General features: G+C 36.5%; 1 protein-coding gene across 1 annotated transcript; it reads right to left on the bottom strand.

The window, feature by feature from the left end:
* Positions 1 to 611: 611 nt before the first annotated feature.
* Positions 612 to 12,539, bottom strand: LOC146131954 (organic cation transporter protein-like). The gene is made up of 15 exons (XM_083397152.1): positions 12,394 to 12,539; positions 11,301 to 11,399; positions 10,348 to 10,474; positions 9,659 to 9,762; positions 8,790 to 8,944; positions 8,206 to 8,330; positions 7,443 to 7,547; positions 6,439 to 6,525; positions 6,087 to 6,178; positions 5,413 to 5,495; positions 3,914 to 4,063; positions 3,063 to 3,171; positions 2,374 to 2,492; positions 1,704 to 1,807; positions 612 to 662 (listed from the first exon to the last, which is right to left on the bottom strand). The coding sequence occupies exons 1-15, from the start codon at positions 12,537 to 12,539 to the stop codon at positions 612 to 614; spliced, it is 1,656 nt and encodes a 551-aa protein (XP_083253278.1).
* Between the last annotated feature and the right edge of the window lie 3,874 nt (positions 12,540 to 16,413).

Genomic DNA, 16,413 nt, shown 5'->3' with positions numbered 1-16,413 from the left:
TAGTCGACGAAAATGGCAGGAAATGCAAAGATTTACAACGGAAAAAATTTAAGTCGGGTTTTTAATTAATCTATACAAATTTGCCTAATTCTCAGCAGAAAATTATTGGATCAAAACTAATATTTGATAAATAATAGTAACATCGTAACCCGACTGATCGTCGGTTGTTCTGGTATCATGTCGGTATTAAACTAAGACAGAGCGGTCCAAACCCACGCCCTACATGTGGCCCGCGACATTACTTTTCGTGGCCCGCGAAACACTGTTGAATTATTGCAATCCGCACCATTGGGGTTTAATCAAATAAATCTAAGTGACCAACGAACAGTAAGCATACTGTAATTGCTTGGTCATAATTACATTTTTCCGGTTAGGCCACGAAATGAACCAGTTTCCTATCGCTTACCAAATTCGGATCCAGGAGGTGGCAAGAACACCTAATTTTTGGGATGTGTTAGACCGGTTTGAGAGAATCCGCAGTCCGTCCTATACGGAACTTTCTAAAATGTTGTTTTGCGAACTTATAAGTCATATTTGCGTTTTAAAGAAAATGAGCGATCAAATATATCGCGCTTCTGGAAAGTATTGTTTTATAGGCTTTTACTGTGACCTTAGGCTAAATTCCCTGACACTTTCCAAGATGCAATTTCAGCCAAATTGATCTGGTTAAAAGAACCTTTTTGCGCTTAACGTTTTTAATTTAGCGGTTATGTAGTATGCAACATCTATCTTAAAATTTTAACATACGCACACCGTTTCAGCGAACATTCTACGCTCATAAAATACAGTCTTCTAAATTAAAAGTTTTGACTAAGACATAGTAATTAAAAAAAATTACCAGAAAATTCTGAATTAATAAGGCAATTACCCCCCCAAAGAGACATTTTGCTAGAATGCTAAAAAAATATTTGACCTTGCCATTTGAATTCAATTAATTCGCAATATTTGACCATTGGGGAATTGTATCGCGTTGCTGTATTTTATGCCTTATTGATATCGGAACACGAACTATTGAATTTCGCTACAGATGGATGCAATGCGTGCAAATAGTATGTACAATACATGTTTAACATTTTCCACTAAATGCGATAATTAAAGTTTCGAAGCCACTTTTGATTCGTCCTCGAAAGCTTCGTTTTGAAATCCGTCGAAGTTTTCTTTTGTCTCTCTGCGAATAAAAAAACACCGCTGGTAAGTATAAGTTATGTGAATAAATGTAAAAATACACTTGTCGACAATCTGGAGTTTACATAAGACGTTTGAACTAATTTTTTTACTACCACCTCTTTATTTCGACAGAAAAACTTAATCAAGGTATATAAACAATTTTTTTTAAGTTTATGTCTTTTTTATGTTTATGTAGTATGGTTACAATGGCTAAAGAACTACAAGCAGTAATAATAAAATTTGACAATAAATAAATCACAACCAAAACGATCCTACTACTAATTTTGTGGACTTGCTTGAGAAATAATGTTGAAAGTGTAACTTTAGGATAGCGTAATCTAAATAACAAAAAATAAGGTTGAACTCTTCGAGACGTAAACATAAGCAGCAAAATAGAAGTTAAAAAATGTGAGAAAACCCACCTGTGTAAAAGGCCTTATTATAAAACACAATCAGACTGTATTAAAAATCACCATATTACACTTGTCATCACATAACGAATGTTAAAAAGAGGCAACTTACTTGTCTTCCAGCACGACTGTACCGGTCTTGTAAAAGTGCTCGGCCTGCTCAATGGTTTCCATCATCGGTTGTCCGTTTGTTTCAGGAAAGGTCAACGACAGAACGCCAGCAAGGATAGCTGTTTTGTGTTGTGTCAAACAGTTTAGTGTAGTTTTATTAAATAGTAAGTCTATAATTGCTACACGCAAGGCAACTGCCGCAATGTGGTGTTCCAGTGTTGTAAACAAGGCCCAGTCAAGTTATTTGTAAAATAACTTAAGTCCAAGTCAAGTCTTTTCGAATAAATAACAAGTCAAGTCCCAGTCAAGTCATTATTAGAGCAAGTCCACTTCAAGTCATGTCCTTGTCATAAAAATAAAACGTTAAACTATTATAATTTTTAAACTCGCATGTCCCAGTAAATTCATGTGTTTAATACCTCAAGTCCAAGTCAAACCTTCTAAAAAATACCAAATCAAGTCCTAGTTTAAGTCATCAGTTATCTAAGTCCCAAGAGCAAGTATTCTCCAAGTTAAATCACTGATATTTCAACCCAAGTCATTTTACTCTTAGTCTACATTAATTTACCAGGAAGGTCATAAAATATAAATTGGCACCATACTCAAAACAGGTAAAGTTGTGCGTAAAAGAAAGCTTTTATTTAAGTAATTACATTATAGATCATATTTAATTTCTCCATCTTACCAAAACCACCGAAAATGGCGCCCGGTAGCCAGGAAGTGACGTCTTGCAACGTGATGACGTAAGGAGCCAAAATCCCTCCTACCCTGGCTCCAAGGGATGCGTTCCCAACGCTGTTGCTCCTGAAAGTATATTTGGTACGTTAATGAATAATCGTTAGGAGTCCAGTATATAGCATCAAAACTTCTAAACACCTATCCAAAAAGTTTTCTTGTTTCACATAAAACCGCCTTGAATCCCGTAAAATGTATATTAAACGATTTTCGATAAAATGCATATAAAGAAAAATTTTTTAAATATGTTAAAAGGTACGATGTTCTTTTTTTTTAAATCTAAAACTCTTTATAATGTTTTTGACTAGGCCTACTTATATTCAGCGAACAGGCCTAGTTATCATGAAATATTTAATTGTATTCAAAATCTCGTTAATGATTTAACACGGTTTAATACTATTAATAAAATATATAACCATGTTCTTTGTAGTTCACTACGTAAATTTTAACGCGAAAATATAATAATTGACTGAATTAAATTAAAATAATGGCGAATATGACTTAACAAAGAGCCAATTTTTTTCAAAATTTACATGTTAGTTCAAAATTTGCCAAATTTGTAAAAAAATTAATTTTATAGGTCAACATTTTTTTATTTGTTGATTTTTTTGGTATTTAGCTGTCCAGTAAATTTCTGACCTGACAACTGTTGGATAAAGTTCCGAGGTAAAGTTGTAAACGACCGCGAAAGAACCGGAGATGCCAAACTTTGCGATAAATGCGAACACGACGCCAAGAGTAATAAGACCTGAAAATATATATACTTTTATTTACAGGAAATTGCTGTAATTGATATAGTTAAAAGTGTAAATAAAAAACGATTTTTTTTACATTTTTTTGGGTAAAATAGTTTTAGTTAAAAATATTGATTAAAAGAACAGCTGCCTGAATTTAAATCTGAAGGCTACTTATAATGAGAACACCACATTGGTACGGTTAAAAAGTTAACCAATGTAACAAAAAGCTTACTATACGATTTATCATCTGGCGCTTGAGGTCAAATCCTATTATTGATTCTAATAAAAATTAAAAACCTATATTACCCTTCTTTTTGGGGCTTTGAGCAAACGATAAAAATGGCGTGAAATGATAAAAATGTCCTCTGGTTGTTATAAACACTATAACTAGCACAGTTAGTAACATAAAGACAACAGCGTTTAAAGATCTCGTGTATTAATATCATGTGGTAAAAAAAGAATATTTAAATTACGGGAAAATAGCTTATCACTTCTAGAAATGATTTTGAAACACATTAGGTTTGACGAGAAATACTACCTCATATAAGTGAATAAAAGAGGTACGGTGCTTTACAGAATTTGCTGTGCAAAGATCCACCCAATGAAGGCCGCACAAAATGGTTTTGAAACACATTAGGTTTGGCAAGAAGAAAAACATCATACATGTGAATATAAAAGGGACTGTTCTTTACAGAATTTGTAATGTAAACAGATTCCATGTAAAGGCCGCATATAGCCACATGCAGCACACACCTTGATTTTCCCCGGCGAACACGTTGACCACAGCGCTGGCGATCAAGCCTATTCCAGCAACCAGCATCATTGCGGACAAAAGCAACCTCCTGCCAACTCTGTCCATAACCAGGATGCAAAATACGTACGAAGCTATCTCGAATACGCCATCTAACGGAAATAAAATATTGGTATTAACAACATACTGTCGTACATTCATAGCATCGTGATTTAGAACGTGGTCCGTTGCATTTTTTCTTATATGGTTGCTCTGATATATATATATAGGTTTTTGCCTATAGTTGCAACCAGGGCTGGGGAGCCGGAGCCGGAACTGGAGCCCGGAGCCCGGAGCTAAGCATTTTCTCTGGAGCCAGAGCCTGAGCCGGAGCCGGAGCCATTGTTATTATTTTTGTGGAGCTGGAGCCGGAGCCAGAGCCATTTTTATTATTTTTGTGGAGCCGGAGCCGGAGCCATTTATATTATTTTTGTGGAGCTGGAGCCGGAGCCGAAGCCGGAACTCTTTTTATTATTTTTGTGGAACTGGAGCCATTTTTCAATTTGTGGTGCTAAAGCTAAGAAATTATATTTTGTTCCATCTCCAACGTTAGTTAGCCAAAAGCAATTTTTAAAACTTGCCATTGAATAAGTGACTGGTGGCACCGGAGCTGGAGCCGGAGTCATTGGGTGTGTGTTTGATGGCTCCGGAGCTGGAGCCGGAGCCAAAGGATATGTGTTTTGCTACTCCGGAGCTGGAGCCGGAGCCAAAGGATCGAGTTTTACGACTCCGGAGCTGGAGCCGGAGCCATTTAATAATTGCCTGATGGCTCCGGAGCTGGAGCCGGAGCTAATGCTATTTTACGGTGGCTTCCCAGCCCTGGTTGCAACGGTATTTCCCTGAAGAAGATTGCCCGAATAGGTAGTCCAAACGTTGGTACCTTGAGATAATTTTACCGGAAGAACAATACAATTGAGTACATTGGAAGGCCTATTTTTTTTAACCTTTAACATAGTGGCCTTAAATGCAATCATGACAAGGCAATCAAGTTGTTCATAGGCAAACCAGGTTAAATTATACCAACAGAATGCATTTTAAATTTAAGTTCAATGCTTCAACAGTGGAGCAAGATGAAACGTTTTTTATCACCTTTTGTGCCGAAAACAAACATTTTAACTACTTCATGGCTAACCTTTGCGTAGGTTAAATAAACAATACCGAACGGAGTGCCGAAAAAACGTGACGATATAACATCAGTTGCTTCTGTGTACTTTTACTGGTGCAAGTCATGATTTCACAAAGAAAAGTGTGTTTGCTTTAATGTGAACAAACAAAACGGCTACCGTATAAATCAAGTTTAATGATTTATTGCACCCATAGAAATAACCTTAAGTTGCTCGCAGTTACACGTATTAGGCAATATACAGTTCTAAAATATACGTTCTAAATAAACTAAGTCGAACATTTAATAACAAGGAAAGCGATTAGACATATATCAGTATAACACTATAATGACACTAACTGAGTGTATTGTTGACGAAAATATCTCCTGCTAGACTCCCGGCATTAAGCGATATCCCGTAGTACACAAAACTGTTGACGAACCTAAAAAAACATTCGGAATACTTTGTTTGATCCTTACTTTCAAAATTTTTAACTTAGCCTTCTTCGCGCTAAAGAGAGTTTGGGCGCCAGGTTGAAATTGCTGGAGTAACTTTTGCACAACACCTATGTCCAAGAGTCCAGGTTATGGCACTTAATTCGACGTTTCAGCAAAAACTATAAATACACCAAGAAGTTTCAAGCTTCGGTCGGGTTTTGCCCCGTTTAAATTTTAGAATAACAAAAAGTAAACAACAAAAATATTTTAGGAATTAATGGGGTTATTGCCTCAGATTGGTCTGGATTTAAGTTTTCTGATAACAACGGATAGTTTGCATGGTCCTAGCATCGTCCAATGCCAATCCTGTCAACTCAAAGGCTCTTGCTTAAAGAAATAACGGTTGACAATCCAACAGCGTTAAATCGGTAGGCGTGTATAGAATTCGAAACAAGTACACCTTCTTATTTTCTGGTGGAGTCAGAAGTGACCAAAATTGAAGGGTGCCGTTAAGCCAAAAAGTCAAAATGGTTAACTAAATTAAATTTTTTGACTGTATTTACCAACGATTTTTATTTATGGCAGCCCACACTTACCAGTTAAACAGGATTTTGATCGATATGATGCGCATTCTACTGGGTTTATATAGATCGAGGGTTGTGTAGACTCTGGAAGATTCTTCCGATAACTGTTATTTACATCAAACAACAAAACGTAAAAAAATATAACTTGTAAAACACTAAATTTAAATAGTGTAAAAAGTAAAAAATACAACAAACTTAGGAAAAATGGCATTTATAAAATATTAATTAAAATTTATTAAATTAAAAATAACAACCGGTTGTCACAGCATTTAATGTTTGATATAAAGTTGATTCAAGCCAAACAATTTCTATAAATTGGACATTCAAAGTAAGTTTTTATATTTAATTAAGTATTACCGCATACCGCATTTTCTTCGCCCACTTTCTTAGCTTCGTCGAAGTCGCTTTCGGTGATATTGACTTTGTTCATTTTTGCCATCAGCTTCACAACCTGTGCAGTTCAACAAAATGACAATGTTGCAAACACGTCATTTTGAAATGGAGTCCCAGCCAAGTTATTTGTATAATAACTTAAGTCCAAGTCAAAACAACCAGTTAAGTCTCAGTTCAAGTCATGAGTTGCCCAAGTCAAGTTAGTCAATATTAGAGCAAGTCAACTCCAATTGAATTTATTGAAGAAATAAAACGTTAAACCTAAAAAATGACTGAACTTGTCCGAATATTACAAGCAATAGCTTACTTTAAAGTAAAAACCCAACATATACATTATACAAGGTAATTGTTTCATGTGTAAACATATATATTCTATATAAAAAAGAACTACGTAATTCTAACTAATGTCCTTTACCTTGATGACTTAAGTTAAGTTAAAGTTATTTGCCTAAAATACCTGAGTCAAGCCAAGTCAAGTCATTTGAAAACAGAACTTAAGTCAAGTGATTGAGTTGTTGACTTCAGTCCTTACAACACTGCAATATGATTCCTTACAAGGTAGGTGAAGCAACGAACATACACTACCTAAACTCGGGGTGTGGCGCGCATTTAAACAAAAGACTCCTATTAACCGCTACCAAGGTGTCACAGAGGATATAAAATATAGCAATAATGAATAATCTGGGCACAGAGAGAAACACAATTCACACCGGTGAAGAGCTCTAGCCATTTTTGTTATCGATGTCGCGCAAACAAAAGTACCATCAAAGGTGTGTGTTGGAAGTGAATAGACGTAAATTAGCAGACCCTGCAATACAGCCTATTAGATTTAATAAAATGAACAAGCTTCAAACCAGCTTATTTATACGTAAGCTAAGCAATTGGACAAATACGGAGATCTCTTTGCGCGCCCCGTAAATTAATCAAGAATTGAATTGAACGAACGTCACAAAAATCACGCTCACTTGATCTCACCTTCTTCCCATCTTCGTCTTTTCCTGTGGTGAGGAGCCATCTCGGAGATTCGGGAAGAATTAGACCGAAAATGAGAAAAGGAAGGGTCACCACGGCACTGGCAATCTGTAATAAAGTGTTTTGAAAAATGTAGCTCAACACAAAAAGTCTAATGCATGGCAAGACCTATTCATAAACATCCATAGGCATCCGGTGGCAATAGTTTACACCTAAAATGCCGTTTTTCGGTTTAAAATTACAATACACAAAGTACTGAGAATGGTAACTTCCTAAACGTATCTTAAAAACAAAAGTCACAACAGTTTTTTTTTCCTAATCTTGGCTACCAGTGCTTAACCGAGTATACTGCACATCAAAAGGGTATATCAGATCAAAACTGACAAAAAGCATACCAAGGTGTACAGATTGGGTCAGATTGTTGCATGTGAAAGCTGTTTTTTTAATGCCAATAAAAGGAACAGGAAAATAAAATTCAAATCTGGCTGTATAAGTTAAAAATCGAATAGCGCCTTCCCCATAAATGTATTTAGACATCAGTTTCACATTTTTCGGACCAAGAATTGCATGATTTGTAAGTCTACTTGTTTGATGACATATAGGATGTCATTTCAAAAATGATTATGCCGACAATGGTCCACGCGACTGAAAGGGTCAGCGTCAAAATAAAATGAAGAAACACTGGCATGAAGTATTCCGTGGCTCAAAAAGTTTGAAAAACACTGCAATAAACAACACTGTCAGTAGAAATTAGAAAATGTCTCACTGTGAGTGCGCGCCAGTCCCTCCACTCATAAGCCAAGCCTCCCAGAATCATGTATCCGAGTGCGAAGAAGATTTGGTAACCGATGCCAGCCATGGTGCGCCACTCTTTGCCGAATATCTCCATAACTAAAAGCAACAGGTTGTTAGCGCAGGCCGTAAGAAATATGTGGGGGTATAACTTTGGAACGCTGGATTTTATGTAAAATAAAAAAGCCGAGATATTTTTAGACTATGTTAGTATTGATTAAGCTATGAGAAAGTTTTTTTAATCACAATAGTACAGTTAATTAAGTATGTGTAATTATAGTATATCTACGATATTCTATGTTGTTATTCTAATGATTCTTCTTGGACTTAATTTTTCGCTGTGAGATATATTTATAAAAGTACACAGATAGTTTCATTGAGGAAAGCGACGTAAATTTTACACCTATTTGTTTAGGCTTACAGAATAGGAAACTTGACTGTACCGAAAAAAACAAACAATTTAATTAATAAATTAATCATAAATAATCAAGGTCAACTATATAATGTTATATTACTAACCAAAGTAACATTTCCATTATCAGCTCAACGCAAACTTACTATACACAAAGGTCCCAATGGTAAGGCCGTAGTTAAATGCAGCGATGAGGGCTCGAAAAACGATGTACATTTCAACCGAGACGCTGAATGCGATTCCCAGCATAGAACCCAGGGCACCAATGTAGCTAAGTAGCAAGGTTATTTTGCGACCGAACCTGTAAGGAAAAAAACGACTTGTGAGAAAGAAAACGACTTGGCTGAGGTAATTGCGGTTTGTTCTTAGAAATGCAGGCTTGTGCAATTAATATGTTCTTTCGCTATCTTTACGACGATAAATTGTGCGATAGAGAGGGCTGACAGTAGAATAACGTTCTTACCGAATGGCATGGAATTTTTTGAGATGACTTAACAGAGTTGAGTCATAACGGAACGTCTAAAACAAGTTAAATTAGAAACCCAAGGTTATCGTTACATGTCGTGCAAAAATATTCAACTAAAGTCCTATTTTAAATACACTCAAGGGTATAACTACGGGATTACCTGGTAAAAAGGAACGACGTGCCTGCAAAAACTATTTTACCGTTTTGGAGCATTTCAGCTTAGTTTTTCCAATGGTGATATATACCAAAAGTCAGTTTGCTTACAGTAGGCTGCTTTTATAAAAGCTAAACTTATTAGCTAAAATAACTGTTGTTGGAGTGTGTAAATAACTTGTTGGTGTATACGCTTGATAAACAACGAGTAAACAACAGAAAAAGTCATTTTGTTGACAGTAATCTGCTTATAAATGGCTGTGATGTTGTTTTCACATTACGGTTTACCTAATTTTGTAATTCGAGTGTTAAAAGAACACATTAGGTGTTCCTCATGTTATGCACCAAGGATAGAAGAACATACGGTGACCCTTATGCTTGCCTAATCTCACTTACTTGTCAGCAAAGTTGCCGAAAATGATCGACCCAAACACGACTCCAACGTAGTACATCGAGGTTGAAAGCGGATTGAGAAAACTTCTGTCGCAAATCAAGTCGAACTGAAAACATCAAAAAGACGAGCGAATACAAAACTAGAAAGGCTCTTGCTTTGGCGTCCCGTACAAAATGGACAAAACTGGGATGTAGATTTCGGCCTATCGTTAAATAAATGTTTTGTCTTATTATATGACCAATCGCAAAGACCTGTAACCTTTAAAATAACGTTCACTAAAGTTTGCCTTTAGATATTCATGAATAAGATTATAGGTTATACAAAAAAAAATTTGCCAAAAGCAAACGTACTACTGCAAAAGAAAGTCGTATGTGTATCGAAAAAGTACAGTTCGCAAGAATAGCATCTAAAACACAAGGAGAATGGAAAATCGGTCAACATTTAGAAAATATTTGTTTGGTGTAAACAAAGTTATAAAACGACGTTTTGGCAGCAGATACCAGCTGACCTCAATAGGGTTAATAATTAAAACGAGAATGCGTTAGCCAGCTTCCATCTATTAATATGTTGCCTGATGGAGTAACTCCATATGCAATGCACACTTCAAATTTACCAATATGTGTGGAAGTAAAAGCCATTGTGGTATTCTTTCATAACTCACCAACACCCTTGTACTATATAAATCCCTTACCTCTGTGATTACGGTTTCTGTGAATAAACTCCTGTCGTAGTAGTAGCCCTGATCGCACGGAATAGCATCAGCGCTGGTGTTAACGCACGAAAGGCTTTGATCGCATGTTGTCAAGTTGTAGCCGTACCTTGTCATAAAACAAGTGCATAAAGTTGTTCGTTTGTTGGAAAGCACACCCAGTGGTTTTAAAATAAACACTTGATTGCAAACAAGTCATTGTAGACAGACAGGTTGCACAAGCTTTATAATCAACCTTTTTTTGTCCGGTTCTTACCCTACGAATATCATTATATTTTTAAAATAATTTCGATTCTACAAGCCTTTGAAACATCGGAATTGTTGATCATAATGAGAAAATTCACATATATTATATTTCATTGTGATACCTCACACCTACCGATCCGATAACGAATGACGTCATTGCCAATATCAGACAAATATTATCAACATTGAAAATAAGAAACGTCATCTCTACTGGGTTAATATTCCCTAAGTGAGAGAACTGTAGTTAGCTTGGATTGATTTTATACTAAAAAAATACATAAAAACAAAAACGAATACTGAGACAAATAACTGCATTGGATCGAAATCAATTAAAGCTTAGTATCGGACGAATATATATGTTTCTACATGACATAGGGTATTAGCTCTGATTGAATATTATCGAAACACCCCTAATCACGTTTGAGTATGTCCGATATTTGCAATTTATTCCGATACCGATACTCGATATTTTGAGCAAAACTTGGCCGGCGAATTCGATACATACCTGGTAATAATTCGTCTCCATTGCAAGCAAGTTTGCTTAAATTTAGAGCACAATATAGACTAGATTAATTCAATACATATACCTAGTTATAATTTGTCTCCATTTCAAACAAGATTACACAAAAGCTATTTTAATTAAGTAAGACTTCTTCCCCATTTTAAGGACCAAAGTCTTGCCTTTTTACCTTTTGCAAGTGCTATCTTCCGGTGTTGTAAGGTTCAGGATGGTGGTTTCGTTCAAATCCGGAAAAGCCGTTTGGTTGTCCAATGGTGGTACGTTACATCTGCGACGATCAAGTAGCAATTTTAGTAAGTTTCAAATACATATAGATCATATGTCTAGACTTTACAAAAAGTTTACAATTGTTGTAACTGATACAGATTGCACGATTTTACACAAATAAATGATCTTATACAAAAAATAAGGTTGCGTTATGACTTTATTTTCCTATTCATCGTACTTTTACGGTGCACATGGCAAAACTTAACGTTCGAAAAAGTGAGCACAATTATTTGAAGTAAAAACATGCCGGAATAAGCGCGTAAAAATGTGCGCACAGTTTCCGGTTCAAATTGTGAGCACATTTTACCCGTGCACAGTTTTTATGCATATTCCACAAATAGGCCGCATCGCCGTCCCGATATTTGCTCAGTTAAAGGTAAACTTTGTAATAAAGGGCGGGTACCGGATAATAAATACTAATGTTTAACTTAAAAAAACAAAAAAAACTTAAGATACGGGTCGGATATGAAAAGTTGCGCTAATTTTATTGACTTTACTGTGATGAAAATGGGAAAACAACGAAATAAAATATTAGCTTAAAACTGTATTAGCTTCACTAAGCTAAAAAGCTAGATAATTCGAGTTAACTCAAAAGAATTTCTCAAATTTGAATTATGATCTCATTCTAGTTTTACAAGAAAGCTAGAGCATCAATTTTTGTTTGTTAATCGAAAGGAAGAATTTGAATTAATAGCTTTGGTCGAAACAACTTTAAGGCGGTATTTAATGAAACATGCACACATATGTGTGTTAACAATTCTTATATTCACAATATTATGAGAATAATAAATAGCGATTCAAACTAAATTGATTGTAAATTAATTAATTGCTATTGTAGTTTATTTTCCAAGAATTCTAATGCTAATTCTAATCTAATTTGTGAAAACTAAAATGCTTCAATTTTAAATCCCATTTGAATTGGAAAAACTGAAATGCTCTAATTTTAATTCAAATCTGGTTTTAAACGAACAAAATAAATCTAGTTGTTCCCGTACCTGTAATCTGGCGTGTAGGCGATGAAAACAGTTGCAAGCGAGTTAAGGCCTCCGACGATATTCCCGTAACCGAGCATGAAAAGAGCCACCATCTGCGCCAAGCCATTGCTGCCTAGCTTTTGCAACAAAAAGTCAAAGCTGATCATTTTATGGCTCTATACTGCGCTGGTCGTCCTGCTGAAAATACAAACCTGCCCCTACAAAACAAATTGATGCCAAAAAGAGTTAAAAGCGCGAATCGCCTGATGTAATAAAGGTCAATTTTTTTTACTATAGTCATAAAGAGTAATTTTTTATACAATTGATAAAGATTACTTTTCTTAACAGAAAGTTTTTAACACTCTTTTGTGAGTAGTTTATCCTTCAATTCTGTAAATTATATTTTGCACTGTGCTTATCGCGGCTGATGTCACAAAGCATTAAAATGCTTAAAAATTGTACCGCACTGCTGTTTAATGCTATCAACGTTCAACAAAAAATATTTTATTCATTTGTAAACTCTGAATTTAAAAACTCGTTCACGGTGTCACTAAAAGAAAGATTCCCCAACAAGTTTAAAAAAAACAACGAATAACTGTATATAAAAAAAACGTATAATTGTATATAACTTACGTTAACGTAACACCAACAAAAAATCGTTTAGTTTTTAAAACAACTTTTTTCATTATTTTCGTAACTTAAACAGAGACCGTTACAAAAGTCAAATCGGAAGCAATACCAAAATATGAGTCAAAAAATCGGCTATTCACTTTGTAAATAATTTTTTACTTCATTTTGGCAGATTAAATATTTTCACTGTGCTTACCGCGGCTGTTGTTTCAAAGAATCAAAATACCTAGAAATGTATAGCACTGTTCTGTGTAAAACAAACTACATTTTATCTATGGATGAACTGCGACTTTCAGAACTTTCAAAGTAGTATATTATCTGTGTTACCTCAACACTAACGAAAATGGTTTAGTTTCTTCTAAAACCGTGTTTCCACTATTTTTTATCACTTAAACTGGTCTGCAAAGCAAAAACTAAATACAAAACTAGGTCAAAAAATAGGCAATTCACTAATAATTAGTAAGCAACGTCTTATTTTATTGGAACGACAGCAGGAAATGCGAATTATCTGAAAATAATATAGGAGCGGAGAAAATTTTTTGGTTTCTGAAACCGGTTAACCTTAACCGACCCTTAACCGATTTATAAAGAGGGCGACATAAAAGACAAAACAAAAAATCGGAACCAGAAACCAGAAACCATCCACTCAGTAAATATAGTTTTTATACTCTAGGCAACCAGCGAGAAAAGTGAAAATCCGATTTACGGCTTTCCGGCGTCCAATTTGCTGAGCATTTCGCGCAGCGTGTCGCGTATAAAGTCGCGCGAAATGAGTCTTTTGTGCAGCGAGCAAACGATGCGCGACAGCTCCACGCCAAAATAAACACCAAATAAAGGCGATCGAAAGCTTGAAAGGCGCGCCTTCAAAGAACAAAAAACGCGCCCGCATAAACCAAAGCTGCAACCTGCATTCAGTGCATTTTGTTTGTCATCAGTCCACAGTCGAAGTCCTTCAGAAAACCAAACGAGTCCGTGATTCTCTATTTATTGGTCTGGGTTGCGCCAAAGGCAAACAAGCTGCACCGCCAAGTGTTCTTTGTGATGACTCTTGAACTCTCGATATTGGGAATTCGGCGAGACTCATTAAGTACGCTGGCTGGTTATACAATCTTTTTGTTAAAATATTCAAGCTGAAAAATAGCTTAGCCCTCATTATAAGACGCGCAAACTACCTGTTACCTATAGTTTTAGTACGACTAAGTACAAAACAAAAATGCTGCTACACTTTACTACTTGGTATTCTGTCTAGATTTACCAAAATTCTAGCCTAGTATGACATTTAAACAGCATATGATATGTTATCGATAGAATTGCGATCCATTTTCGAGTATACAAAGTAATAAAATAGGAAATGCTAAAATGAACCTTACCTTCGATAGCCATGCGCTAAAGAAATTTCTGCATGTATAGCTCAGAGATTGAATGCAGAAAAACGATGCTATTTGAATAGGACCCCTGAAAACATTTTGACAGAGCCTGTTTATAATCTCAAATTTTACAGTTTGCTGTTCCACTGTTCAACACTACCATATACGATTATACGTATAAGCACTTTTTAGAGTCCAACCTTATTATTCGTTTTTACCGCTAGACGTGTTTCCTCAAACCTAGACAATAACCCCTTTTTTTTAATTTGAAACCAAAACATTCAAAAAAATATATTCAAGAAAACTTTCCATTTGAACGGATTCGGCCGCTTATGGCCGCAACGCTTCAGTAAGGCCATGCTGTCACCGAAAAACTATAATCACCTTTATATTTTGTCCAGAAAATGCAGTCGACCGAAAACATCTTTGGTCAATTGCTAACGTATTTTTCCTCTTTTAATAAACTACTAAACCAAGGTAAAAGTTTTAATTGAACAACAGCGCAGTGCAGTTAACTTCGCTATAATGTTATACGTGAAATCATCCTAATTATACAACTGTGTTCGGCCTGCCCATGAAACTTTACAAACCAAATCTTTGGAGATTAGCATAAGGACTATTTGTAACAAAGAAGTATGTGTTCTCCTCTAACGGCGCTGTATACTAGTTATTGGCAAACTGTGGGCCGGTAAATGTTGGCTAAAATCCACTTTTAGTGGGCCGCGAGTTACTTTTGACATAATTCATTGCACTTCAATTTTTAAGTTAGGGTGACTAAGAATTTTTAAAAGACAAAAATCTAAACCAGAATCCAGAAACCATCCACTCAGTAGGATAGTTTTTATACTCTGGGGGGAACCAGCGAGAAAAGTGAAAATCCGATTTACGGCTTTCCGGCGTCCAATTTGCTGACGATTTCGCGCAGCGTGTCGCGTCTAAAGTCGCGCGAAATGAGTCTTTTGTGCAGCGAGCAAACGCTGCGCGACAGCTCCGCGCCACAATAAACACCAAATAAAGGCGATCGAAGGCTTGAAAGGGGCGCCTTCAAAGAACAAAAAAAGCACCAGGCTTTACCAAAATTGCAACCTGCATTCAACGCATTTTGTTTTTCATCAGTCCACAGTCGAAGGTCTTTATAAAACGAAACGAGTCCTCGGTCCTAAATATTTTGGTCTGGGTTCCGCCAAAGGCAAACAAGCTGTGGCTAAGAATTTTAAATTAGCTCAGCTTGGAAAGGTCACGTGCCAAATGTAGTCCCTTTCAGCATAATTCGGGTTGCAGGTCGTCAGAATGGCACCGCACGATGCTGTGGCGATGTAAATCACCAGGTAAGCAGCGCAATTCCCGCAACAGGTCGCCACAACCTCGCCCTTCTTAACGTCGAGCTTGTTCAAGGCGCTGGCGCACTTAACAATGTTGTCGTGAAACTTACGGTAGGTGTACTTCTTGTCGACATCGCCCTTGTCAACCGATTTCGTTTTAAGTCCAGAATAATAGTTTGATTGGTTAAAAATTTTAAACCAAATCGACCAATCGACCAATCGACCAATCGACCAATCGACCAATCGACCAATCGACCAATCGACCAATCGACCAATCGACCAATCGACCAATCGACCAATCGACCAATCGACCAATCGACCAATCGACCAATCGACCAATCGACCAATCGACCAATCGACCAATCGACCAATCGACCAATCGACCAATCGACCAATCGACCAATCGACCAATCGACCAATCGACCAATCGACCAATCGACCAATCGACCAATCGACCAATCGACCAATCGACCAATCGACCAATCGACCAATCGACCAATCGACCAATCGACCAATCGACCAATCGACCAATCGACCAATCGACCAATCGACCAATCGACCAATCGACCAATCGACCAATCGACCAATCGACCAATCGACCAATCGACCAATCGACCAATCGACCAATCGACCAATCGACCAATCGACCAATCGACCAATCGACCAATCGACCAATCGACCAATCGACCAATCGACCAATCGACCAATCGACCAATCGACCA

This window comes from Ascidiella aspersa, chromosome 9, assembly GCF_963924565.1.
Source record: "Ascidiella aspersa chromosome 9, kaAscAspe10.2, whole genome shotgun sequence".
In the NCBI taxonomy this organism is placed as follows: Eukaryota; Metazoa; Chordata; class Ascidiacea; order Phlebobranchia; family Ascidiidae; genus Ascidiella; species Ascidiella aspersa.
The sequence above is the reverse complement of the archived record's forward strand: the minus strand, read 5'-3'. Positions and strand labels throughout refer to the sequence as shown.